General features: G+C 37.5%; 2 protein-coding genes across 4 annotated transcripts in view; one reads left to right on the forward strand and one right to left on the reverse strand.

Annotated features, from left to right (window-relative positions):
* Window positions 1-34: 34 nt before the first annotated feature.
* LOC107656408 (nicotinamide phosphoribosyltransferase-like) lies at window positions 35-25,755 on the reverse strand. 2 transcript variants are annotated; one of them, XM_016444270.1, is made up of 12 exons: window positions 25,751-25,755; window positions 17,605-17,689; window positions 11,197-11,353; window positions 9,390-9,493; window positions 9,164-9,292; window positions 4,898-5,056; window positions 3,894-4,030; window positions 2,860-3,085; window positions 2,545-2,664; window positions 2,303-2,443; window positions 1,792-1,926; window positions 35-890 (listed from the first exon to the last, which is right to left on the reverse strand). In XM_016444270.1, the coding sequence occupies exons 2-12, from the start codon at window positions 17,662-17,664 to the stop codon at window positions 777-779; spliced, it is 1,482 nt and encodes a 493-aa protein (XP_016299756.1). In that variant the 5' UTR covers window positions 17,665-17,689; window positions 25,751-25,755; the 3' UTR covers window positions 35-776. The 2 variants fall into 2 exon arrangements, with proteins under 2 accessions (XP_016299756.1, XP_016299755.1); XM_016444269.1 differs by lacking the exon at window positions 25,751-25,755 and having other exon boundaries at window positions 17,605-17,761.
* LOC107656384 (phosphatidylinositol 4,5-bisphosphate 3-kinase catalytic subunit gamma isoform-like) overlaps window positions 20,356-25,888 on the forward strand; it is a 7,328-nt gene continuing 1,795 nt past the window's right edge. Inside the window, exons 1-9 of one of the 2 annotated variants that reach the window (XM_016444220.1) lie at window positions 20,356-20,552; window positions 21,367-23,360; window positions 23,560-23,625; window positions 23,708-23,933; window positions 24,351-24,454; window positions 24,730-24,876; window positions 24,960-25,050; window positions 25,173-25,303; window positions 25,616-25,727. In XM_016444220.1, coding sequence (XP_016299706.1) covers window positions 21,375-23,360; window positions 23,560-23,625; window positions 23,708-23,933; window positions 24,351-24,454; window positions 24,730-24,876; window positions 24,960-25,050; window positions 25,173-25,303; window positions 25,616-25,727 — 2,863 coding nt within the window. In that variant the 5' untranslated portion in view covers window positions 20,356-20,552; window positions 21,367-21,374. Of the gene's footprint in view, window positions 20,553-21,366; window positions 23,361-23,559; window positions 23,626-23,707; window positions 23,934-24,350; window positions 24,455-24,729; window positions 24,877-24,959; window positions 25,051-25,172; window positions 25,304-25,450; window positions 25,728-25,888 lie in introns of those variants that run through there. The other variant, XM_016444221.1, reaches the window with a different exon arrangement.

A 25,888-nucleotide genomic window follows, 5' to 3' on the forward strand; every position in this document is an offset into this window, starting at 1 on the left:
ATATATATACAGTCTTTACACAGCATGTGTGCTGCCTTTAATTTATGCTTAATTTTTGCCCATTTTTAAATTTTCAAAATTACTGTATTTAACATTTTCAGAGAATGATTAATGAGAATCACCATTGAGAATGTCAAGAATTACAGTAAAAATAAAGGTAAAACATCTGGACACAATATAGTAATGGGAATTGGTGGTAAACTATGCTTAAATATCATGGAAATAATGTAAAAATGCTAATTTCTTTCATTTTTTCCTCTTGATTTTAGAGTGAAATGCGACCTAAACATGCTCTTTTAGGTTTCATCTTTCAAATAAATCCAGAAATAACAGAAAATAAACACAAGGCCAACGAAAGTATCCCTCTAGTTCAGCCGTCTCCTTTGCATAAAGGAATAGATCAATCCTTTGATAAAGTGATAAGCCCTACACACAACATTCACATTCAACAAACACAGAACGATTACCTTTCAGTCCTACAGTCAGGCAATGCGAAATCTTCTCGCGGTATACGCACACATAAACGTCTCCATTCCTGCAAAGACGTGTGATCAATAGCACACTTGGTCAAATACACAGTTAAATTATTTAAATAGCATGATAACTGCACTCATCCGCCGTTAGAAAGAGACACTGAAGCGTAACGGAGTCAGTAGACAGAAACATAGAACAGCTCTGTACACTGAACGTTTGGGTAACTGTGTGTCCTCACGTCTGTCGGGACGCAGGTTCTCTCGGGTGGGTGTGGGCAGAGAGAGGGCTGATGGGAAACACTCTCAGAGCAGCAGATCCTCCAATTCGCTCTCCTTCAGCTTGGCATTGTCTCTGACCTCATCGAAGGTGTACGTCTTTACAATCTTCCCGTTCCTGAACACAGTGTGCAGCAAGTCCTGCGAGGGGACAAGAGGAAACGGTCGAAATGAACTTGCAAGATGACCATATGCAATTATCAGGATTTTAAAATAAAATGTAAGACTTTAAGACCTGCACAAACTAAATTAATACCATATGTCTCACAATCTCAAAAAACATTTTTTAATTCATTAATCAAGTATGCATTCGATTGCAAAACAGGGTAAAAGCAAGTTTAAAATACTCAAGACATGCTTTATTAAATATATGCATGTGTATTGAAACTAATATATACATATGTAAGAATTATAGGTCGACCGATATTGGATTTTGCAGAAATTATGTGTTTAATGAAAGGCAATAAACAGCATCTAAATATCGAATGTGTTAAATAATGTTATTTCAGAGAAGCAAAAAGAATTTATGTCAAATTAAATGTCAGATAGTTTATTATATATTTTATACTTTATTATACTTAAAATTATACAAGACCAAACTACTCTGGGACTCTTATTTTGAAATGTCAGCGTTTTACTACTTCCAGCTGCTAGTTCAAATGAGGGAGATAAAATATGCACCCATCTATAACATATAACACCATAAAGCAAACATTTTAATAATTTATCAACAGTAAATAATAAGCAATCGTTTGGCATAAATGCATAAAATTCCTTGATTGGGAACTGCTCTGAAACGGCAGAATATTTAATGAAATCCTAGCCTTTTGAAGATTATTAATCACATTAGGCCATATCACAATTCCTGTTTTTCTTTCTCCAAATTTAAGACCTCTTAAAATGATAGTTAAGACCTTTGTTATACCATTTAAAATATTTAAAACTTTCATGATCAAACTCGATTAGGACTTGGGAGTGAATAAATATTCATTCTTCTCATCATTCATGAATTAATTTTATTGATTCTTTTTTAGTCATGTACCTCTCCGTATTCCTCCAGATCACCCTTCCCCTCTTCCAGAGTAACGAATTCTCCACTTGGCGTCCTGTGAAGAGAAAGCCGACCCTTCTTTGACCTTTTGTTGGGGTCTGCAACAGGGTCTTTGAAGACGTTTACCTGAAATTAACATCATATTAATGAAAAATGTATTTTCTCAATATTGCTGTATGTACATATATATATATATATATATACATACACATGTATATGGTATTTATACATCATGTGTGCTGTACTGCCTTTAATTTATGCTATATTCAAAAATACAGCATTACAGTATCAACATTTTACATTTTCAGTGTTAAAAATCACCATTGAGAATTACAAGAATTATAGTAAAAAATAAAAGTGCAACATCTGGACACAGCATGGTAATGAGAATTTGTGTTAGAATGTGTCTAAATATCATAAAAATAATCATAATTGTTCTAAAAATAGCTTCATTTTCTTTATGCAAATGGAACTGCTAAATCTGCCATTAGTCGACACTTACGCCCAGTCCGTTCGTCACCACATAACTGCACTTAAAACAGCAGTTGAGCAGATCTCGGGTCAGTTTCTGCAGCAAAGCTCCTCCTGAGCCAAACGCGATGTTCTCGATGCTCCATCTGTGCTCTTTCATGCCCTCCACAATCTATATAATACAATAAAACCGGTACAGGATGAGTTTAAACTCACCAAGAGCTCATATACCATACAGTCATGGTTCTGTTGTGAGCTGGACAACATACACACCTGCTGTAAAGTATTGATGTCCACACCGTCACCCTGAATGACTCTGATGTAGGGTGGAAGAACCTTATAGCCTTTAGAGTTCTCAACTGGATGAAATTTCTTTCCTAAAATTTCTAGAACCTGGAAAATAAGAATTACTAGATTTAATAGACATGCTATGTATCACACTATGCATATACTTTGAAACAAATTAAAAATTTGAGATGAGTTGCTTAAAAAAACAAAAACAACCATATCATGAAATATAAAATTAAAGCATAATTAATCAATAGGCAGCCACAGTTAATATGATTTTTGATGCAACAATGCCCATACCTTTAGCACCGTGTCTAGAGGGTTTCCTGAATCCGGTCGGACCAACAGTGGGGCGTCTGCGCTCCTCATCTCGATCAGACCTCTCAGGTCCTCACCCCAGATCTTCTCACAGGCGTTGTAGATGTCGTAGCTGTCGCTGACGATAGACACGGGGACAGACGGGAACTGCTTGATAATATGTTCAAAAGCATCCTTCTCATGGTCCTTTCCCCACGCAGTGATTGTGCTGCAACACAAAGACACAGTCAGTGAGATCAGGCAACATCAAGACAGAAAAGCTCAATTATTTAAGAAAAAACTCAATTATTATTATTATTTCACTGTTCTATTATCTTTATTACTACCACTATTAGCTTAATATTATGCAATTTTTCCAGCAATTAACTTGTTATAATTACATATATTACATATAAAATAACTTTAATTATTAACATTTAACAACATAACTTTAACATGTAATAAAAACTATTATAAATTATTAATTATTATTACTAACATGCAATTTGTCCCAGCAATTCACTTATCTGTTAGCACTACAGACTAAAAAAATACAATTGTATAAAACTATAACTATATATATATATATATTACTATTATTAAATATTCTTAATATTATGCAATGGTATAAATGGTATAATATATACATAAAATTTATATTATAAAATTGCACAAACTTCAATGGTTTCAAGTTATGATATCTACCACTAGGTGGCAGCATTGCACAAAACATACTGCATGTCAAAACGACTAAATTTCAAAAGCACTACTGAAACTGTTGCAAAATTCCTGTTTCCGTTTACTACATTAAAACTTGCACTACAAGTGTGAAGAAACACTGGTCTTTGGTAATTATGTAACGGTGCTTCCAGCTCCTGGTACAGGGCAGGGAATGAGACCAGAATGCATTGGGCCACATCATCTTATGACACAGTAAAAGGAAACCCTCCAGGTAAGTTCACATTGCTTTTGAGTGATCTATTCCTTCAAGCTATGCGATTTACTATCATCAAGCTCTTAGCTCCAAGTTGTTCCACCTGTGTTCTGCAGCTGGTACTGAGAAACCAGGAACCGGGTCTTTGGTGCCGTAGTACTTTTTGATTACACCGATCCCGGCCACGGTGTCTGTTCCTTTGAAGTTTACCAAGTGTGCAGATGCGCCGATACCAGCCGTCTGAAACGGAAACATAAGTAAAACGCACAGCTAGTGCAGAAACTAAAGCATCAAGAGAAAATTACAGGGTGGAGGATGTGTACCGTATGTATAAAATGCTTGGTATTTACAATTTGAATGGTATGAATATAAGTAAGGAGACTAGTGCTGGGCGGTATACCGGTTCATACCGAATACCGGTGTTTATTTTTGTTATGATATGAATTTTTAAAATACCGCAATACCGGTGTATGTCGCTTAAACAACATTCGGAACGCGACACTGTTTGAGTGGGGTCCCTTTTCACTGTTGCACTGTGGTGAGGGAACAGCTGTATGTGTTACTAAGCGTGAAAGTTCCGAAACTGAAGCTGTAGAACTAATAGAACGTGATGACACAGAAGAACTCATCCACAATATCCACATTGACCGCCACAAATATCCACCACCCCCTGCCATCAGCTCCTGCATCTCACACACACGAGCGCGACTTTAGCACTAGATTTAGCGACTTTCAGACCCTTTTAGCGGATTTTTTCCATAGAATATTCATACTGACAAACCTAGCAACTTTTTTGGATAAACCTTAGCTATGGTTCAGTTGGAAGATTTCGCCAGTGCTGTCCACTCTCAATCAGTAGAAAATATGGTTAACACCCGGTCATGCATGAAAAAAAAAAATTCACCGTAAAACCGGTCTAATTTTGAAAAATACCGTGCTATACATTTTTGGTCATACCGCCCAGAACTAAAGGAGACACTTCTGACTTGGGTAGAGCCTCATCTTAGACATTCCAAGCATGTACTTAAATCAGATTTGTTGGGTTTGGTTAACAGTAAACAGTTTCTCTGAGCTTTTAGCACTGGTGTAGCAACACATAAATGTCACCTCTTGCGATGAAACCCCTCTGTAGCCGAAGTCATGCAGTTTATATTCCAGTCCTTCCAGGCTTCCTGACGTTTCCATGAGGTATTTGGCCAGAATCTTCTTCTGTTCTCTTGAGTTTGTCGCGACGGTGATGGGATACCAGGTCTGAACCAGGATAGTCTGTTGAGAAGACAAATTTCCATCATTGTATCAGTTTCCTCAGCTATTAACATATGCGCTGTTTTGCTAGCATTTTGCACAATGAGTCAACACTTCCTGTGAGTTTTCCACCTAATGGACCTTATCCTGTATCGTCACATCTGAAAGTGGCAAATTTCTTGGAACTCAAAAACAAAAGTGTAGTCAGCTGGAACCTGAATCCAAAAGCAGCCTAAAGCTTGATGTGACCCGAGTGCTTGGGAATGTGTCACAGAGTCAACACAGCGACTGCACAGAGGGTTTGCTGGACTCAAACAAGGGGATGCCAGGCAGAAATGCTTTGTTGAAGACCAAGCCGGTCAAGTCAATATTATACTGCACACATACCCTGATAAGATCTGGCGCTCTTTGGGCACAAGAACATCCCAGTGTCCCAATCACATGGACTCGATTCAACTCATCTGACCTGAGACTCTTGGACAGTGATTTTTAATGCAATCACTGTTTTGGAGTTCGCAGTTTTGTCACTTTTGGATGATTTTTTTTGCAATGGCTGAATCAGCTACAAAATCTCCACTATTCTCATTTCATAGTGATAATATACATTTCTCATTGTAGTCTCTGAACAATCAACCCATTTTACTTAAATAAAGTGATGTATTTCTAAGTGAAACAGGATATTCAGTGAGAAAAATGTTGGATGGGATTTGATTTTGTCCATTAGGAACTGATTGGATCATGAAAAGTGGGCATTAAGGCCCTAATTTCTTAAAACAGTGCCTACATAGCTATTTGGGTACCAGATAGCATTAGTCAGTAGCTCATATAACCTAATAAAATTATGTCAATCAAAAATAAAGTCATTTCAAATAAAAAAAAAATGCACTGATGAAACCTAATAAGATGATAACATTAATTAATTTAATTAGTAATAATAACAATAATGATAACTATTATTACTTTATTATAATAAATAGTAATATTACATTAATAATAATAAATATTATATAAACTAAATTTATTTTAGAAATTACAGTAAAATTGCATATATTTACATATATAAATTACAATAAATTATTTAATTACATATTATTATTAAATAATGAGTATTTCATAACAAATTAGTAATAAAAATAATAACTATTATTAATTAATTATAATAAATAGTAATAATTATTACATTAATAATAATAAATATTTATTATATATAAATAATTTTATTTTAGAAAATTACATATAATTTACATATTTAGATTACAATAAATGATTTAAATTACATAACATATTTATGGCCGTGCTAATTTCTTTGCTTTCAAATGTTAAACCATGGAGCTTTTTTTTTTTGGTGGAAAACCAAAGGGAGTCCTTAAAGTTTCACTTTTGTTGGGAACAGATTTATAAACGATTCTCATTACAAATCTGGAAAAATGCTAGGCACGCTGAATTTTCAAATGCACATTATAAATGACCCAAATCACAGCAGCACATCAGAATATATACTCATATAATTAAAACAGCCTTTTTGATTTGATAATTGTTGGTAACCGTTTTTACTCAAATTTGGCACTCGAAATTTGGCATGAATTAAGAAGCTAGACTGACTTAAAAATTGACTTGAGATGATTCATCTGCAAGCTAGTGCGAATTTATCTGACTGATGGCTGCAAAGTGATCCAAACAGCTTTCTCACATTGATCTGTGGGTTTCCTGCATCTCCAGCGAGTAAACGTTATACTTACTGTCATCAAATCTGGGTCATGGATCAACGCAGCCCAAAATTTGTCTTTGTGCTCAGATGTGCATCCTACCGTTAGAGATTATCTTCAAACTGCCAGGGTCACTTGTGTGAGTGCTGGGTCACATGCCTGTAAAGCCAAGCTATAAAGCAATGTGCCAGCATGTGACTATCACAAATACGAGATTCTCTCCACCCTCACAACAAAAACGATGAAGGTTCAAGAGAAATACAAAATATTTTAATTCTCAGTAAAATGTCGTCTTGTGAGTTTAAAAAAAGTCTCCAAACAGTTCAGTTATTGATAAGCATCAATGCCTTCCCGTGGCCATCATTAAGGAAGTAGACACATGTTTGCAATCACTGGAGAATAGATATGTGCAGACAGTGTGTACTGAGAGCCAAGGGCATACACACACACACACTATACCAGCTAAGCATGACAACCTATTTGCCAAACATTCAAAGGCCTCGGAGTCATCTGTAAAAGCACTCAAATAAAGCTGATAAGACTATACAAATATGCAGAGAGTAAAAGAAAAACTAGCGATTGTTCCCTCGACTGTATAGGTGGGGCTGGATGTCAGACTGTCAGCATGATTCAGCAGGTTTGACACTAAATACTAATGAGGGAGTCGTGTGGCATGACGTCACTTTTTGCACGTTCTGTCACAGTAGGTTTGACAGAAACGGTCCGATACGTCATATGGAAAGGTTGGAAAACACTGTAGTCATTCATTACAGAGAAAAATGTAAACTACAAGCCCAATTATATACAATTCCTCTGAATTATGAACCAAATGAGGATTGTGCTGCCAAAACGGGCACCCTACTGTTTACTCCACTAGTGATTCATGAAATATGTGTGTTCTTTGGCTAATATACAGGTCCAAAGGAATTTAGACTATCATGACTGAATAATTCCTCTTTGGATCTGCATGTCATATTTTGGATTCATATTTTGGATCTATGCAAATCAAATCAGTAAATTAGCCAAAGATTGTTAGTTTATAAGTGTATATTCTATATAAAAATAGGGCTGTGTGATTTGGGGGAAAATATCAAATTGCGATTTTTTTGACAGATATTGCAATTGCGATTTGATTTGCGATTTTAAATTTGCAAAGTCAAGCTTCAGCTCAATATTGTCAATAATGTGCAGCACAGTATGGGTATCATTACCCTGCTGAAAAAAACAATAGATTCGATTCGATTTCGATTAATCGCACAGCCCTATATAAAAACACAACAAAATAGTTAAAATGGTAATGCAATTTACATTTAGTCATTTAGCAGACGCTTTTATCCAAAGCGACTTACAAATGAGGACAAATAGAAGCAATCAAAACCAACAAAATGGCAATAATATGTAAGTGCTGTGACAGGTCTCGGTTAGTCTAACGCAGTACACGTAGCAAGGTTTTGTTTTTAGTTTTTTAAATAATAAATAAAAAGAAAACAAGTAGATAGAATAGAAGAAGAATAGGGAATTTCAAATAATTCGGGAATAATAATTTCCATAGATTTCAAATAAATGTATTTCTTTAAATATTCCTGTTGGCTCATAAATCATAAAACAGACCATCAGTAAAATATTATTACAATATATTAAATATAATAATTAGTTTTATAAATTTGTTTGACTAGACATGATTTTTGATCATTAAAATTGAATTAAACCCCTCTAACTGAATCCAGAAATATGAATGAAATTCAATATTTAAATAGAATTCATACAGAAAACACATAATTTGTGTTTAAAAAATAAAAGAGATCTCAAAGTGCCTTATTATTGTAGAAATGTTAAAAATACTTATTCAATTATTATTATTATTATTATTGAATTCATTAGACTAGACATGATTCTTGATTTTTAAAATTTAATTAAACCCTTAAATCATACTTTTGCTGGACAACAATGCCATGTAGTGTAAAACATGACTTATTTTTGAATAATTTTTAATCTTTCCTAGACTCTCACAAGTCATTCTTACAATTTAAGACACATTTTCATCCATGTTATCCATCTATAGATAGATAATGATACCTTGATGTTTTCTAAATCAGTAGAACTCAACAACAATGTTCAATACATCACAAAAATCTGAATGTTCAGGCTTGCAAGCTATAAATTCACATGTACCTTATCAATGAAAATAAAATGTAGAGACAGTTCTGGAGCAGTACAGATCAGTCAAATGGACCTAAACTCCTTTATACTGGCACTGATCAATCCTAGTAGAGAATGGAAATTAACGCCATGTATATGTGTTCCTTTGAGAATTAAACACATACTGACAAAACATAAACCTAGAATGTAGAGTGAGTCACTTTAGATAAGTGTTAAATGAATGTAAATATACTGTAGGGATCAGTTTAGGGTCATGCCTCACCTCTACCCAGTTAGTGAGCCAGTAGCACTCCGGATCTGTGCTTTCTACAGTGAACAGCACATTCCCACGTGGAATAACGCTTCCCTCCGGCACAGCCTTGATCTCGATGGGCAGGTGACCGTTGTATTTCTGCAGTGATGTAACATAAGAGACGTGACTGAACATCCCTGATGGAATAAAACATTCGGCACAGACAGAAATGTCATAGAAGTGAGCTTCAAAGTACCTCCAAAATGTAATTCCATCCTTTTTCATTGAACACGTCATCCTGAAAGTGTTCCCGGTACACCTCTTTTGCTTCCTGAATCTTCTCTCGTGTGACGACCTGTCCTGTGAGCGCAAAAAGAGACGAGACAACTGTGAGACGAGAGTAACACATACCTCAAGGAAGTGGCTGAACAATGCAGGAATAAAAAGACCCTGCAGAAGAGGGTGGGTGGTGTGTATCCCTGTGTGTGTGTGTGTGTGTGTGTGTGTGTGTAATTGCCCATTTTCCTACATCCTTGCTTTATTGCATTAAGGGACTCTTCCATGCGCACAGTGCAGCTTTGTCACACCAGTACATTACAAAGATGCAACAAACTGTCTTAAAGGCACAGTATCCTCAAAAATAAAACTGCAGCTCTACTTGTCTTTTTTTTCCATTTTAATGTATTCATTTAGCAGATACTGACTTACAGATGGGTACTAGATTTACAGTACCTAAGGAAAGCAGTGCTTGCAAGGTTCAAGGTTAAAGTTTAAGGTTTTGTGTTTACAGTATGAGGCAGTATTCGATTAATATTGGTATATCTGGTTCTTACTAGTCATGCATCTCACCGAATGAGCATCTGCCTTTATACTGAAAAGAAAATGCAAAGAGCCGTAAGAAATTCACAGCAGTATCAACTGCATCTAAGACTAAGAAACCAACTTTTTTTTATTCTGTTTGCACTTATACTTATACTTTAAAACCTTTATTTGTGATATATATACATATAAATTTTATATAAACTTCACAGATGCATCATAGATGTGTACTGCTTGTTTTTAACTTTTTTCAAATTTTTTTTTGCGTGCAAAAAGGGTTATAGTTAACTTAAACAAAACGAGCTGAAACAAAAATTGTAACATTTTGCATTTTTAATAATGAGAAATTTTATTTAGTTTAACTTGAAGTACTAATAACTAAAATTAAAACTACTAAAACTACTAAAAATGACAAAAATCAAACAACAAAATTACTAAAACATTAACTAAAATTAAAATTAAAACATAAAATATAAAAACTGATTCAAAATATGAATAAAAACTGTAATAGTATCTGAATTATACTAACATAACAATGGTATAAAATTTATTGAAATGTCTGTAATTTAAGTGATGACATCATTGCTGCTTGAATCTTAAAATTCAAAGCATAAGGTTTACAAAAAGCTGTAAAACTAATTCTGAGAGTTTGAAATTTAGGAAAAAGTAGTCAAATTCAAGCATAAACAACTGGAGACAACAACAGAAACAGAAGTAGTGCAACTTTGGTATTTATTAGTCTACCAAAAATGCATGAATCTGTGACCAGGGCTGCGTCGGGCAGCTGTCTTTTGTGGGTGAAAGAGCAGATGTTCAATTGTCTTGATTCATCCTATCACACGATTTCTAAAGCCTTCACCCTATCGCACCATGAAATCCTTTTCAATGTAAAAATAGACTAAATTCCTTTATAAATGTGGCACATTTGAGTGGCATGTGAGAATGACAACCTCAAACCAGACTGCTAGTCACACGTCTTAAACTCAAACCGCTATTTTCTTAGCCAATAACTCTACCATCAAGTTCGGTCATTTAACACTGGCTCCATCACGAGAAAGTCATTTTTTTTCCTGTTGGAACAAACAATGTTATTATTTTTCAGGCTGCTTAAGAGAGAACTGACTGTCTGATTAAGTTTGGAGGGCAGGCTGCATTCTTGTGCGTGAACACAACCCAAAATTACCAGCAAGGCTCCGTTTTCCATTTGCAACTCAAATCAGTGCTGACAGCCGCATCCAACGTACCTTTTAAATATCTGTGGAGAATGTACTGAAGCCCATAGAAGACCGTTTTGTCATATTTGACTTTTCTGAGCTTGGTAGGTTCTGTCTTCTTCTCACGGCACTCAAAGTAAGAGTACACCTTGCTGGTGTTGGGTGGGTACTGTTTGTAATGTGTGACCTGCAAGAAAGAAATGACAACATGTTACATACGATTCATAAACAGAAAGATCCACACAACAACAACAAAAAAACAAAACATCCTCTGGCACGGCTGTGATAACATTGCAAATATGGTAATGGATGTCAACAAGCCTAGGCGCGTCTTTGTCCACAGTTTCCTGTAATTCAGACAGTTATTGGGTCTGATCTAGTTGATCTGCCAACAATTCAAAACAACCAGCAACATATTACACACATTATTAGGCAATAGGCAGACATCACTATTATTGTTCATACTGACCTTAAGTACTAAAAAGCATTTTCACATAGTTTGTAAAAAATTTTATGTAAAAAAAAAAATTCTCTTAACGCAGTTTATTGTTTGTTTACTTCTATATGCTATTCACTGGTTTATACCAAAAGTGTAAACATTCAGCCTCCCTGGAACCATCGAAATATTTATAGTGGCCCTGCTCAAATCTGTCAATCATTCCAGCTCAACCAATAGCGAGAGTTTGGGGTGTGGCTACTGTAGCAGGCTGAGCCAGAGGGTGTTTAGCCGACTGACGTGTTAAAGGGAGTTCACCCAAAAATGAAAATTCTGTCATTAATTACTCACCCTCATGTTGTTCCAAACCAGCAAGTCCTTCATAGAGTTTGGGGTGTGGCTACTGTAGCAGGCTGAGCCAGAGGGTGTTTAGCCGACTGACGTGTTAAAGGGAGTTCACCCAAAAATGAAAATTCTGTCATTAATTACTCACCCTCATGTTGTTCCAATCCCCTAAGACTTTCACATTCATCCTCGGAACACAATTGAAGATACTTTAAATGAAATCAGAGGTTTCTGTTCCTCCACAGACAGCCTAAGTAAGCACACATGCGTCGTGGACCTGAGAAGAAGCTCTCGTGAACGCGAGTTGGAGATTGAAACAGAAGTGAAGACAATTTTGAATATAGTCGTTATTTTGGGGGGGTTAACACACAAAAAGCATTCCCATCACTTCAGATAATTAAAGTTGAACCACTGGAGTAACATGGACTACTTCTGTGATGTTTTCACTACCTTTCTGGGCCTTCGAAGTTAAAGTTGCTTAGGCTGTCAATGGAGGGACAGAAGCCTCTCGGATTTTATTTTAAATATCTTCAATTGTGTTCCGAGGATGAACGAAAGCCTTAGGGGATTGGAACAACATGAGGATGAGTAATTAATGAAAGAATGTTTTGGGGGGTGAACTATCCCTTTAAGGCCAAAGAATATTTCACTTTTATGCATACACAAGGGTCCATGTACAATGTGCATGAGACAAATTTCGAAATTTTTATCGGTCATAACTTCTGGAGAAAAATAGAGCAGACACTGGAAAAAAAGAGGAAGCTTTCTACAGCGCAAGTGTCGACTGCCTGTGTTTGCGCACGCTATCAAATGGGGTATACTTTGAAAGGCTGTGCATTCAACTGTATGCATACGCTAGCGTACACGTTAAAAACTGAAATATATTTAAGTATACTAGACTTGGCAAAATACACAGAGACAGAAAACGGGGTAAAACAAGGGTAAACATTGGCGGTGCTTTTACAAGATGGAGGACTGTTGGAATGTTTGGGTTTCAATCGAGACGCCAAACTTGTGGAGTTTCTTCTCGACAGGTAAGGTAAACTCTATTTCTTGCCATGCATGTTAGCTCTTTACTGTCAAGCCCTAGATAAAATAGTAAGATACTGTAAAGATAAGAATAATCATAAAACTGTTAGAAGTGTTTGCAAAGATTGTTTGTTTTACTTTTGTAATTCCTCTAGCTGACACTAGTACCACAGAAACTGCATACTTCACCTTTAAAAGTTAAAAGCAACAGAAAAAAGACTCACACTATTTGTAGTCAAACACTTATGAACTTTTGAATATGGAGTGCACTCAAATTACAATGTGCAATAAAAGGTTGTAGTTATTTAGACTACTTATTTGTTGAATGTCTGTTAGCAACGTCCTTGCAACAACCAACAGGATTCTAATAATCATGATCAACTTTTTTTCATGATCAAACTTTTTTTATACAAAGAGTAAAAAAATTACGTTTGCCCTCTTGCTCTTCAAAGAGTTGTGATATAAATACATCCTATGTTGACAACAAGACTACAGTTACACTAGATATCAAACAGACAACCTACTAAGCTCCCTTATGATACTTTGTGCATGCTGACCTTTCCCTGGCACTTTTTGGCTGGTCTCTTGTGTACGGGCCAGCCTGGGAAAGGTTACAACCTCATGGTTATGCCTGACAGCTACTGTGGTTGCTCCCTGCACTCCGAGAACAAATTTCAGGCAGCTTTTCCCCCTCTACCTCAATCAAAGGGCAGAAGTCCTTGTGGCGCAGCAGTCGAGGAGGTCCCGCTAGGGTCTGGAGGCCTGCTCCCTTCTGGAACAGAGCGTTCATGTGAACAGCTGCATGCGGTCCAGGCATGCGCAACAACTGGCTGTGTGCATGAGGGACACGAAAATGCCACAGAGTAGGCTTCAGATCAAGGCAAACGGCCACGGCTGTATAAGAAGCTATTTTAAGGTGTGGCAAACTGAAAGTGAAACATTGTAAACAGGTTATAAAACTGAGCAATCAGTTGCTTTGAGATGCTTTGACCTGATCTTATGTTCCCAAGCAGACCAATTAGCTAGTCAGTTATGGCTAAAATCTCATGGACAACACAAGCATGCCATTGTGATGTTGACAATTGAGGATAAAGGGGGAAAGATGCAACACCAGATGTAATTGTTAATACAAATCCAGCGAATGCCCTTTCTGATGCTAAAGTTAATGTGCGTATCGATTGCTCAATCAACATTACACATGCAGCAGAGCGTGCACATGCATTCAAGGACCTTTCCTATTCATCTTCTCCACAGGGATTTCAAACGATTCCCCAATAAAGCCATGAACCATCGAGCTTTAAAAGGAATCACATTAGAGCTTTGATGTGAAGGGAAACTATTTGAGGAAGTACAAAACACATTTATGAGCAAATAAGCTACTCAAGAATTAGTCAAATCAAAACTACGATTAAATATAAAATTGCAACTATACAAATAGCAAACGGTGTGAAATTTCAATTTAGTTTTTGTTTTCACTAAACGGCTGTTAGATATTTTTCTACTTTCAGCAAAGTAACTGAAAAGTAACTTTAAGTAACTGTGTAAACTGAAAAAGTAACTGTAAACTGACATTATTTAAGTATGTTTTACTGCTCTCTAGTAACATTTTTTATGCTTAATTAATGCAAGGTAGAGTTAGGTCTGTCGCAATAATCAATATATCGACTTATCGCACAATATATGTACATGACCTCAATAATTTTTGGTGACGCAATATATCGCCCATTATATTTACTTAAAAAAATTAATGTCACCGTGTTTTGTACATTCCACTTGTGCCTGTGTCTTTTGCAGCTTCTCGTACATAACGTGGTGTAATCATGAGGTGCTAGTTCAAATTAAAAAAATGCTTCTACAAAAAAAAGTTTCATCTGCAGATATGACCTTGTTTAGGGATCTGTGTCTTTGTATTCAAGTTTTTTAAGGTATCTAATATTTTGATATTAATTTCTATGATCTAGCCTAAATATTCTTAAAAATTAAAAGTCTGATGTCATTTGAAGTGTGTAGGCCTTCTTACATTATGTTGTTACATTATGATTATATATTCAGTGGCATAAAATGGTCTTTAAAATGACAATAATATCGCTTATCACAATTATTTCTGGGGCAATATATCGCACAGCAAAAAGTTGTTATCGTGACAGGCCTAGGTAGAGTATAATCTGAAACCTTTATAATTCTTTGCCTCAAAAACTATTCAACAGTTATTTTTATATTTATAGAAAAGAGGAACGTTTTGGAGTCCATTTCAACTTTGCTCATTTCGTTTTTTCAAATGATCAGATTCTTTTATGCTTCAGTACACATAAGAGCTCAATTGTTACTCAGAAACTGATAGTACATTTTTACAAATAAACGGCAAGCAACACATTGAATTAAAATTGAAATTTTGAAGTAGAAAAACAGAAATAGAATTTTTTTTCTCCAAGTATGTTTATTTTATTTACAGCGTAGTTTGAAAGTGTCACCTATTCATTATGTCATTTGCAAAGCTTCATGGGAGTGGATGGTTGCTGTTGAACTCTGAACACTTATTCTTCAGGTTTCTAGAGAACTATATATGATTGCTGAACAATCTTATGCTCTCTATTACGCAGTACAGTATGTTTCTCTGACCATTAGATCTTAACCACACCCCTTTCTCATTCCTGGTGTCACTTTTACTTCCTTCTCACCACCTCTTGTTCTAAGTGCCACTTGCTTCTACAGTTAAACCCTGTTTCTATCAGAGCCATAACCTTGAATGGATAGTAAACGTCGACCGTTAAATGTCAAGAGTAGCATCACAAGGTCAAAAGCAGAGCTCATGGACTGACTCCTGAAACAAGTGTCAGAAAATCAGCAAACACAGAAAATAGATTGTAGTGTTGACTGAGTAAATAAGGAACAACCAGCTATTTTTCACACGTGATCTCTGACCCTCCAATGACCTCTGCAGGATCCTTAAGTAATGAAGCATCCCTTAAAAGGCTAAATGGATGTGTCATCAGCCTCAATGCAAAACACGAGAATCCTATTACATCCGTGGTGGGAGGATAAAAGACAAAGGCATCCACTCCCGTCCTCTAGCAGCACTAACGAAAGAAAACACTGATTAAACAGAGATGAGACCATATCCACAATATAACAGACACAACAGCAGTCAATGACACCTCTCTGGATCCAAGGACTGAGAGCACTGGGTTGAGGTGAAAAGTCGAAGACCTGAGCAGCAGCTTCAGGATGGCAAAGTAAAACTGGCATACAACTGAAATTTTAAGATTAATAAAGATACAAAGGTTATGACATACTTGCTTTTATCGTTTCTTAAAGCGAATGATAAACACTTTGGTTGCCTCATATGTTGGAAGGACTCGACAGCAGTTTTTGCTCATGATACAGCAAACTACAAGTTTTGTGTGTGTGTGTGTGTGTGTGTGTATAGTTGTTAAGCAGATGTGTTATATGTACAAAAGTCAGCAGATTTTCCTCCTCTCTGACACAATGAGGGACATTCCTACTTCCATCGCAAACTACAAAGTGCTAGTCATTTCGTTAATCTGAATTTAACCTTTCATTTCTGTTTTAGACAGCTGCACTATATAATTATTAGTTTTTAAATTTCAATTTAGTTTTGTAGTGTCACTAAATGACTATTTTTCTACTTTCAGTTTAATGTTTTATACATATACATATATATATATAATTTATTTTTTTACAGTATATTTAGTTTCTATTTCAGTTTTAGCATTTTAGGGCTTCCAAAGTTAATGTGTAAACTAATATTATTTAACACCAAGTACAGCATTACACCAAGGCAGCTTACTGAAGGGGATATATATATATATATATATATATATACATCTATATTTACAATACAGTGCATCAAAAACTATTCTAAGGTCATTTTTGTATTTTAGATATTTATAAAAAAACAGGTTAGTTTTGGAGTCATAAAAATCTATTATAGCCTAATTTCGGTTTAAACAATTATTAATTTTGGTTTATAATAACAGTAATCGACTACATATGAGGGCTTATGTATGCACTACACACAGTACATACTATATGTCATATTCTTTACATTAGAATGTCCAGACTATATGCATATAAATAATATTTCATTTAACACATTTCATTGTCTTACACTACAATGACACTAAATCTGTTGCATTTTGAAAACGGATTAATTCAGCAATATCTGAAATGGAGTCAAACCGGTGACTATTACTAATAGGTTAGGTCTAGTACGTTAGTAGGTTAGCTGCACAGCCATCAGTCTAGTTGTGCAGTACATTCATTTCCTGAGAAAGCAAGTGCTTTCAGTTTTGCTTTTGAAGAGAAATCCACCCTCAGGACCCGCGCCTCCCGCCCTTTAGGTGTAATTCACACTCTTATCTGCTCGTAATCCGTTATTACCGACATAAACACACAGATTCTACTCAGAGGAATAGAGATGAAGATGTACCTGTCGTTTCTCCTCACACACACTCGGCCTACCGACCTGACTGACAGCGATTCAACCGTTAACGGCCTGAAGGATGAAACCACCTTCATTCCTCGTTCTCTTTCCCTCATTTTCCTTTCACTCACAGGTTCACCGGTATACAACAGCACACCGGGCCGGGCGGTGGGTCTCTGCTCACCTTGTAGGAGTCAGTAGCTAACAAGATGTTGAAGTCCACTGCGCTTGTGTGCTGCTCCATCTTCCCCTTGACGCGCTGCTGCTGCCTGTCAGTTGCTCGCTCTCCGCCGCGCGGACTCTCAACCAACCCCCGTCGCTGAGGAGGGAGGATGACGGATTCACAGTGGGCGGGACCGAGTGGGGTGGACTGGCCAATCAGTGGATAACGTGACTTAGACGTCATTGCAGGGGGCGAGGCAGAGTGCTTTCGGGAAAGTCAAACGATGAAACAGAAAGTTCTAAGAGAGAAATGTAATAAATTAGAAAGTCCTTAATGTTATGTTTTGCTTTACTATTTTTTAAAGAATATATATTGGATATTTATTTCATTTTTTTTTTAGTTTTGTTTTCTTATTTAACCCCTTTATTTCGCATTTTATTTACAACGGGTGCCATATAAATTCTTCCTGTAATGCAAGTTATGAGAATATTTTGAAAAGACATTTATTTGACATGTTTTGAACCCCTCAGTCCCCCCTCAAGCGCGGGGCCCGGTGTGGACGCACCAGTTGCACCCCACTAAGGACGGCCCTGTATATATCCTCCTGGGACCCAGGCATAGACTTCTCTGTAGAGGACATTATATTTTAGTGAATTTCTCTAAAACCATAATGACAAAAATGATCAAATTTAGTACTCTTAGGGGAAATATGATAATGTTTTGCAATTATCGTTTAAATCTGGCTAATTTTCTAATTGTTTGTCGTAAATAAACATCTCAGAAAAACGTTATGGGGTTTCAAATGGGAATATGACTTTTTGTTGCGAAACAGGGCATAACTTTCATACATGTCCTCTGTAGAGGACACCAGGACAAACGGCATGTTAATCAGGCATTTTGGGGAAACACAACAAGTCAATAGAAAGAAATTATAGATCAATATTCCGATGAAATATGAGATATTCTAATGAAAATGTTGCCCATTATTACTCCCGTTATTACACTTATTTTTTCATTATGGTTTGTCCCAAGAACACATTAATATGCAAATGAGATGCAATATATAAATACATTTTATAGAATGGGAATACCAATTTATGGACATTTTACGCACATATTCCATAAAGTACAGTAGTATATCAAATCATTCTGTTACATCTTTCATAACATACAGTGGTGTGAAAAAGTGTTGGCCCCCTTCCTGATTTCTTATTTTTTTGCATGTTTGTCACACCTCCATTTGTTTCTTATGCTCCAACCAATGTCATGACTGCTGCTGACCCTATGCAATTTCATTTTAAGTTGTGTTTTAGTTACTTTAATGCAGGGGTGCCCAAACTCGGTCCTGGAGGGCCGGTGTCCTGCAGAGTTTAGCTCCAACTTGCCTCAACACACCTGCCTTCAAGTTTCTAGTATGCCTAGTAAGAGCTTGATTAGCTGGTTCAGGTGCGTTTAATTGGGGTTGGAGCTAAACTCTTCAGGACAGGGGCCCTCCAGGACCGAGTTTGGGCACCCCTGCTTTAATGTATGCCTTTAATGGGAAGGTCTGACCAATCTCTGGTTGAGCTGACAATGAAGTCAAGACAGGGCCCACCGCCTCAAACTCAGCCAATCGCAGGGCTGTTGTAGCCGCTCTCTGATTGGCTGTGGGAAAGGCTATGTAAGTGACGGCTGTTCTACAGATCAGTGACTGCAGTTACATATAACGAACAGAGGAGGAGCCAGAGGGGCCATTAAGCTTTCTAATCTAGGAAAATACCCATTGACCTTAGTAATAAAGTAGCAGTCTGCTGATTTTGTTGGTTAGTTGATTCTGCCATGCGGTGCAATAGCAAGGAAATGCATATGATATGAAGTGTCATGCAATGCTTATATGGCTAAATAGTTGCCCAGCCAACTTTTACAGATGATCAGAGGCTTTAAAGCAGCCGCAATAAACTCCAGGGGAAAAGCGACTGGATTTAGCTACCTTTATTTAAATTAAACAAATAAATAAATAATATTAGTATATATTAATATAATATTAATCTGAATTAATATTAATCTAATTCATATTAATATATTATATTATAATATAATAAATATATTCGGCCAAAGACAACACCACAATTGCTGACACTATACCATAATCTGCAATACTTGGCATTACTATCATCGAAATAATATGAGGATAACCTAACCTAACCCTAACCCGTATGTGTAGATGAGATGTCAAAATAATAAATCTAAATTATAAATGTGAGCCTCTAACACACCACCAGAGGATACCATTGCACAAGTAATATAGTGAAATATTGACACTGGGCAAATGAAATGTATAAATGGACTTAATTAGATCTTAAGTATTTGCTTGCATCAGTTTTTGTGCTGTTGATATGTAAACAACTAAATTAAAACAAAAATCTCCCTTATAAAATTAACAATATCCTTTAGCAATTTGTCTAATAAGAAATAAATTATAAAATTAAAAATAGACAGATAATGTTGAGGGGTTGTTAATGCAAATCCAATCCAAATATTGCGTCAATGCATAATATAAATGAATAATATAAGGTCAGGGCAAAGCATATAAACAGTGCTTCAATACTTGAGTGAATGATCTGGAAAATACCTAATCTAAAATTCATAAAAAAAACTTTGCATTTTAAATCCGTATCATTATAATATCCAAAATCCGTATTATCTATGCAAAACATATTTGCATTAAAAAAAGACCTGGTATTCTTCAGTGTAGAGAGTGCCTCGATGTGTCAGACCAATGGGAGCAGCAGCTGAACCCGTGTGCGTGTGATCAGATGGTGAGAGGAGAGGAAACGCGCTTCTGTGACGGATCGCGTTTATTTTGGAGTAATAACTGCTGAAATAAGAGCGTTTTTACTTTCATGTGGTCTGTACTGAATTTCTCTGCATCCATGCATAAGGCTTCACCCGACCGCCTTCAGGGTCTTTGGCTCTGCGTTTGTTGAACGGTGAGTTTTACTATCTTTCCGCTCTTTTACGGCAACCTTCCGGCAAAACCGTTACTTCTGATCTGTCAGTGTTATAATTAGTTTGTCTTATTAATTTGTGTAACAGTGACGTTGCATCACATATAAATTACTTGTGTTTTCACTCTAAATATCACACTTTTCAGAGTGTTATTATTTTAAGAAACTTCCGCATTTGCTGTGTGTTTCTACAACATGGAAATGTTTCTTTCAGTTTCCGCTTGCAAACTGGTCAGTGTAGGAAACACATTGATTGCAGTGACATTGGTTTTGCGTTGTTTGCGGACTTTTCTGCTTTTTTTAAAAGATTGTTGTTGTTGTTTGAAGGGCTAAGCACATTTGTGCTTCCTGGTTTGGTGACTTCCTTTGCATACAGTGAACGTTAACGCATATTAGATAGTGTGTTAGATAATGTAACCCTGTAACACAAGTAGAATATATCTGGAAATGTCTCAATAAATAAAAAGCGATATTTGGTTTGCGCATTCCTCTAGAAGCACATGTACACCTGCTATACAGTTATTTTAAAAGCTGGTGTTCATGGAGTCCCATGCAATTATGGGACCTTAAAAAGACCTGAAGATACTTCACACACACACACACACACACACACACATATATAATCACTCATTCATTGCCAAATATTAAGGATGGGGTGGGGTTAATAGTTCGAATAAAAATAGTTCATTGTCAAAATATTGTGATGGTGATCTATGGTGGCTTTTCGTATATGTGCATGAAAAAAGCAGCCCTAGTCCTTTGTGTAAAAAAAAAAAACTTTCTTTTTCTAATTTAGCATTGGTTATGGAACACCAAGCCAGTGATGATGAACCACCAGTAGTTCGTAGAGAGGAAAATAAGAGGAGAAGAAGAAAGATGAAAGCATTTACTTCTACCTCAGCTGTATTGACGGATCAAATAGCTGTAGAGTTTGTACTTCCCACCACCAACAAAAACAGCAAGAACCCAGACACTTTGCACTTGGATGTTACTGGCAATTGGACAATAGAGCAGGTGAAGGTTCAGATCTGGCACAGAGCGGTAACCACTAAGTTGTGCCCTGAATTTTACCAAAAATACTCTCCGGACCATTGCATGCTGCTCTACCAGAAGAAAGGCAACTGGAATGAGATCTACGACAAGCAGCAGGTATTCCAAACCCTTGACTGTATCAGATATTGGAAAGCATTGAGAAAAGAGGTTGGGAAGATTCACCTGGTTGTTAGACAGCAGCCTACTGAGGATTCGCTTCAATACCAGCGGTTTCTGAACCACCTGATTGGATATGATGTTACAGATGTCAGCAATGTCCATGACGATGAACTGGAGTTCACACGAAGAAAGCTACTGACCCCTCGGAAAATTGAGCTGTCTGATCGAGATCCCAAACTTTACTCAATGGATCCCTGGATAACCACAAAGCCTCTCCCTGAATACCTGCTGAGCAAAATAAGTAACAATCACATCCTGGTAGTGATACACAAGGACACAACAAGCCAGACTATTAAGGTGTCTATAGATGACACACCTGTCCAGGTTCTTCAGAGCTTCTTCACCAAGATCACTAAAAAGCGAGCAATTTTAGGCATATCAGAAGACGTCAGCGAATCCGATTTTGTCTTGAGGGTTTGTGGAAGAGAGGAATACCTATATGGCAACTATGCCATCAAAGATTTCCACTGGATCAGACAGTGTCTTAAAAATGGTGAAGAGATCCATCTGGTTTTAGAGCGTCCTCCAGACCCAGAACAAGACGTGGTCCAAAAAGAGGAATGGTCTCAGGTCGATGACTGCACCGGTGTCGCTGGTACTCATGAACAACTGACCATCACTGAGAAAGACCACGAGAAGGTGTTTACCATCTCCCTTTGGGACTGCAATCGTAAATTCAGGGTGAAGATCTTGGGGATTGACATACCAGTGCTGCCACGCAATTCCGAGTTGATCGTGTTTGTCGAGGCCAGTATTTTCCACGGACAACAGCTGCTGGCCCAAGAAAGGACAACTTCCAAACCCTTCACAGAGGAGGTGCTCTGGAACACCTGGTTGGAGTTCAACATAAAGATCAAGGACTTACCCAAAGGTGCCCGACTTAGCCTGCAGGTGTCGTGTGGAAAAGCGCAGACTCAAACGTCCAAGGAAAACGAATGCAAAAACAAGAGCCGCTTGCTATACTATGTCAACCTGCTCATGGTGGACCACCGCTCCCTGCTCAGGCAGGGCGAGTTCATCTTACACATGTGGAAGATGCCTGAGAAGAGTGAAGATAACAGCAGCGTTAACGCCGACAAACTTACGTCCGCAACCAACCCGGACAAGAACAGCTCCATGGCTGTTGCCATTCTCCTGGACAAGTACTGCTACCCTGTGGCTCTTCCCAAGAGCAAGGATTCTCCGGACTCGGAAATGGAAGGGGAGCGAGGGCAAAGAGAGATGCCCAACCATCTGCGCAAACAGTTTGAGCAGATTATTGCCACCGACCCTTTGCATCCGCTCAGCTCTGAAGATAAAGAATTGCTTTGGCACTTCCGGCAGGAGTGCATGAAGGATCCCAAAGCCTATCCGAAGTTTCTTTCCTCGGTTAAGTGGGGCAAACAAGAGGCCGTTGCGATAACGCACTGTCTCCTGGAGAGGAGCACCATATGGGACCGAAGCTCGCTTGATGTGGGTTTGGCTTTACAGTTACTGGACTGCCACTTTTCTGATGAAAATGTGCGCACTATGGCCGTCCGGAAGTTGGAGACTCTGGAAGATGACGATGTCCTGCGGTACCTCCTGCAGCTTGTTCAGGTGAGGCTCGGGTATTCAAAACACACTGTGGTTGGTTTTGCATATCTGCTCAGACATACCAACTCGACATTTACAAAGAATCTTCAGCTGGCTATTAAAATTAGCATGCAAAGTAAATATTTACATGAAATGAGCCGCACCATGTAATGTGACGTTCTCAAAGAATCTTAATTTTTGTTGCTGCTTATTTGTTTTGTAGGCTGTAAAATTTGAACCGTACCATGACAGCGCACTCGCCAGGTTTCTTCTCAAGCGTGCGCTTGGAGTAAGTCAGAACCTCATGCATCTACAACCAGTTTTTATGTTTTTAAAGTGTTTTTGGTTCAACTCTTGTGACTCCTTCACAGAGCATGCGGATCGGCCATTTCTTGTTCTGGTTCCTGCGTAGCGAAATCGCTCAATCCATGCACTATCAGCAGAGGTATGCCGTAATACTTGAAGCTTACCTCCGTGGCTGTGGTGAAGCCATGCTGCAGGACTTCAGGAAGCAAGTGGAGATGACCGAGGCCTTGCAAAAAGTCACTCGTGAGATTAAGCAAATGTCTGCTGAAAAGTATGATGTGTCGGCACAAGGTGACAACAATAGCCAGTATTTGTCCCTAGCATATGGCAATAGGCCAAGGTCGCCATGATTTTGCCAAGTAAGACATGTTCCTGAATCAACATCTTTTGTTGATCCTGGATCAACATTACTGTCCAAAAATACAGACTTAACCCAATCCCTACCCCTAAACCTAACCTTACCCATAATTTGTTCCTAAAATCAGTGTGAAATGATAGCTGATTAACAAGGGTGTAGAAGCACCTAATCCTGATTGTAAGTATAAAACTGACATTTCCTGAAAAGTTATCTCTCAATTCTGATTGGTTGATTGGAATGATGTTCCAGGATCAACAAGGATGTTGATCCAGGAACATGTTGTACTTGGTGAAATCACGGTCACCAATAGGCCAATGCAGTACATATCTAATGTTGTGGGAACACTGTAGTTGTTTTTCAGCTGCGTCAGAAACTGGAAGGTCTGCAGACGTCAGGGTTGCCGGACAACTTTAAAGTGCCTTACGACCCAGGCCTAAGGGCAGGGGCGCTTGTGGTACGTAAAATCATACCATTTCTTCCATTTTAGTTGCTACTAAGCTACAGTGCTTCTAAGTTCTACATGTGCTAATTGGCCCCATTGACTTCCACTGTGTCTTACTGGGATGAGTGGAAATTAATCACTGTGGTAATCAACATTTTGCCACAAGTGTTGTCAGCAGAGCATAACTTGAACCCTGAATATTCCTTTAACATCCTCTATAAGAGTTTTTTAATTAATAGTCCTGGCTAATGCACCCATTAATTATTGCACCATATTATTAATTGTAGATTGAACAATGCAAAGTGATGGCATCCAAGAAGAAACCCTTGTGGCTGCAGTTCAAACGAGCCGACCCCACCACCTTGTCAAGTGACACAATTGGGATCATCTTTAAAGACGGGGATGACCTTCGTCAGGATATGCTGATATTACAGGTAGACATCATTTAAATGCATGCTAGTAGTCATGACCAACATTATCAGTGCTGTCTTTCAAATAGGCCATTTTTTCCTCTCAGATTTTACTGATAATGGAATCTATTTGGGAGCTGGAGTCCTTGGATCTTTCCTTGTTACCATATGGATGTATTTCCACTGGAAATAAAATTGGTAATTGTGGTTGATGTGTTTTTTAAAGTTATTAAGCAACAGCAATTAAAAATGCAAATGCACACCACACTGCTATGAGTCAAATATCATAACGTATTGAATTCCTGATGCTCCTCTTCTAGGAATGATTGAAATAGTGAAAGATGCCACTACTATTGCTAACATTCAGCAAAGTACTGTCGGGAACACTGGAGCTTTTAAAGATGAGATCCTCAGCCAGTGGCTTCGTGAAAAGTGTGTGAATGAGGACAAGGTATGTTATTTCCATTTATACTGTTGAATGTGCTAAAGAGGAAGGAAACCTCTCACTTCCTGGTGCATTAGTGTCTTTGTTTGAGGGCGTTTGCCTTTGTGGAGACCAAACACAGCACCTACACGTCATTGTGCTATTTTTAAACAGTCTCTCTTGACTTGTGTACCATCGTCTGCGGGTTTGGTCAAGCTCATCTTCTGATAAGGGGGTTAGGTCATACGTCAGACGTTTGCTTGATGCAAATGTGAAAAAGGTCAGGCATTGGTGATATGTCATATTTGTGAATTTTTCCATCCCACACCGCCTCTTCAGCACCAGCAGGCTGTTGAACGCTTTGTGTTCTCTTGTGGAGGGTATTGCGTGGCAACTTATGTCCTGGGCATCGGTGATCGTCACAATGACAACATAATGATCACAGAGACAGGTAATTATTGTTATTACAGGAACCTCTGCTGCCTCTACTGCTGTTAAAGGAATATTCCAGGTTCTGTGCAAGTTAAGTTCAGTCGACAGCATTTGGGGCATAATTTTGATTACCAAAAAATAATAATAATAATTATATATATATATATATATATATATACA

Source organism: Sinocyclocheilus anshuiensis, unplaced genomic scaffold (genome assembly GCF_001515605.1).
Source record: "Sinocyclocheilus anshuiensis isolate Anshui unplaced genomic scaffold, SAMN03320099.WGS_v1.1 scaffold183, whole genome shotgun sequence".
Taxonomy (NCBI): domain Eukaryota; kingdom Metazoa; phylum Chordata; class Actinopteri; order Cypriniformes; family Cyprinidae; genus Sinocyclocheilus; species Sinocyclocheilus anshuiensis.